The 2500-nt window shown below is 34.6% G+C and overlaps 1 protein-coding gene across 1 annotated transcript in view; it reads right to left on the bottom strand.

Moving 5' to 3' along the window:
- Positions 1-873: 873 nt before the first annotated feature.
- The window catches only part of FOXP2 (forkhead box P2), a 322160-nt gene continuing 320533 nt past the window's right edge, over positions 874-2500 (bottom strand). Inside the window, exon 11 of the mRNA XM_058528649.1 lies at positions 874-990. Coding sequence (XP_058384632.1) covers positions 874-990 — 117 coding nt within the window. The remainder of the gene's footprint in view (positions 991-2500) is intronic.

Genomic DNA, 2500 nt, shown 5'->3' with positions numbered 1-2500 from the left:
TAACTCATACAATATAGTCTGTCTTTTATCTCCTCTACTACAAAAAAAAAAAAGATCTTTTTTTACCTAAAGAAATGGAGAGAGAATCAAAGCTGGCAATCACTAATCACCAGGCTATACAGGGGCCTTATTAAAAAGTATCCCCACAAACTTTCATTAAACTAGAGTTACCCAGTTGATTACCCTAAGTTTCTGTGCAAACATTAGCTGAGTGAGATAAAGTATATTCTTTTCAACAGTCTGTGTATCTGACTACATTACCAGGTTGCGCTTAAATCTCCTATATATTTTTGAGAGAAACTGCAGTTTTTATTTTCTATAATCACCCATTTTCCTTTGTCATAAGCTCTCTAAATTAACACTATGTGTACTATATAGTAAAACATATCAATATGTGAAATACATCTTAACTGAAATAACAACCGAAGAAATAGGGCAAAATTGGGTATAAAATGCTATGACATTTTTGACAAAATATTTGATAAAAAATCTATTTATATGTATCTTACGATTGATCTAAGTCCTCTTCGGCATACCACATACCTTTCTATTTGTGATTTGCACTGTTACAGCTTTTTAGGTTGCTCAAAGTGGGTTTCCTTTTAATATCTGGTAAACCTATCACAGAAAGATATTCTCTCTGGCTTCAGCCTCAAGGCGGTGATTTGTGCACTGATAGGTGTACTTTGTTTAGTGTCACCCATGGTGTAGATTGGATAGATTTTGTAAAAGACAGCATTACTTTAAAAGAAACATACAATTTGACAAGCGATTGCATTTTACTTTCACTTTATTGCCATATTTTTCATCACACTCATTGTTTTCTAACTGTCACTAAATTGTTCATTTTCTTAGTCTGTTACATCGGTAGAGCTATTTACTGTTTATAAAGCAATATGCACTTACAGGTTTGGGAGATGGTTTGGGCTCTGAGGGTCGCATGTGCAAGTGGGTCATCATTGCTTGAAGACGTTCACGTTCTTTAGAAAGCTGTTAAGAAAGAGTGAGATCAGAAGCATTTTAGAAATGACTGATACAGCTATTTTATTGCAGTGATACATCTTATCATGGAGCTTGTCTGAGAGTAATGATTGCTGCATATAAAAGTCTGTGTCCGTAGGAACTTACCTGGGAGGAAATGCAACTTTAGCTGTGGAGGGGGGAAAACTTTTACAGCTTGCCTTATGTTAAAAGGTCAGAGAAAACAAATAACACTTCATCTTTTTGTCAATAAGAGAATTGAGGTCACAGTTGCCTCGACAGTAACAAGTTACTGAAACCATAAATTAGAAGGCCCATGGTGTCTCTTTAAAGTCCTGTGGACACTGTTAGCAATGGACTAGTGCCAACAGCTGTGAAGGGGTGAAGGGTTCTCAAAGCGAAGTGCCTGCCAGGATTGTCGACACACTTCATGCATTCCCACTGAGGTCCAGTTAGTGCCCCCTGCAATCTGCCATCATCAATCTAATTCAATAGAGTGACAGAGACCAGGCAGTGTGAAACGCTGAACTCTGCCACGGAGTCGGCATCTACATTTGCACTGGGTCTCATTACAACTGACGGACCTTACTTTTCCATCAGTCAGACACAGCAGAATAAAAAAAAAGAGGCATAATTGGTTACACTGCAGACTGCATCATCAGCTGAACTCTTAAGTTTTAGTCTACCTTTTACAAATGGTAAACAGGTTTACCAAAAGCTTTTTAAACTACAGCAGCAATGATGCCTTTTATGTGTTCTTCATTATTTTACAAGTTAAAATAAAATATTTTTAGTAGCTCTCTGATAAAAGCAACGACATGATAAATTTAAAACAATTGAAGACGTAAAGTGTGAAGAAGAAGAAATTGTGTTTAATTAAATGAAACAAAGTACTATTGGTTTGATTGAGAAAAAAATAATCTTTAAGATGAAATTTTAGACGAAGCCTTAAAGGGTTAGTAAAAACATAACAAGAGTGATACTTAGGCTGATATAATTGCTTTCTGATCAGATTTATGAATTCTATTTATTTTTGGTCAAATTCTGTTTCAGTATTAACGGAAATGTTTTTTTAACTTAAATTAGCAGCTTTCGATACAACACATTTATCTGTGATAGTATAAATGATTTGCCATTATTCTAATAAAGACGAGTCTTAAGAATTTTTGCAAGTTCTTTTAGTAAAAATACACTAGAGGTAGAAAAGAAAAAAGTGTTTTTTCAGGGTATATTACAGTCATGATATTGTAAAGTCTTTTTGCTATATGCATAAAATCTCATGGAAAAAATCAAGATTAGCTCATGTAAAAACTGTCTCCGCAATAGAATCGTATCCAATTGGGGGGTTTGGTCTAACCTCTATCAGGGAAAACTTAGATTTGATTTTGTGGGGATATCTAAATGTCTACGATGTAGTCTAAAGGTTATATGAGTCTAAGCGATCAGTACATTAAACTATAGCAATCCACACTGAATTATCAATCATTGCCATCATTATAAACAATCTAAAATTCCATGT

This window comes from Diceros bicornis, chromosome 3 (assembly GCF_020826845.1).
Source record: "Diceros bicornis minor isolate mBicDic1 chromosome 3, mDicBic1.mat.cur, whole genome shotgun sequence".
NCBI lineage: Eukaryota > Metazoa > Chordata > Mammalia > Perissodactyla > Rhinocerotidae > Diceros > Diceros bicornis.
The sequence above is the reverse complement of the archived record's forward strand: the minus strand, read 5'-3'. Positions and strand labels throughout refer to the sequence as shown.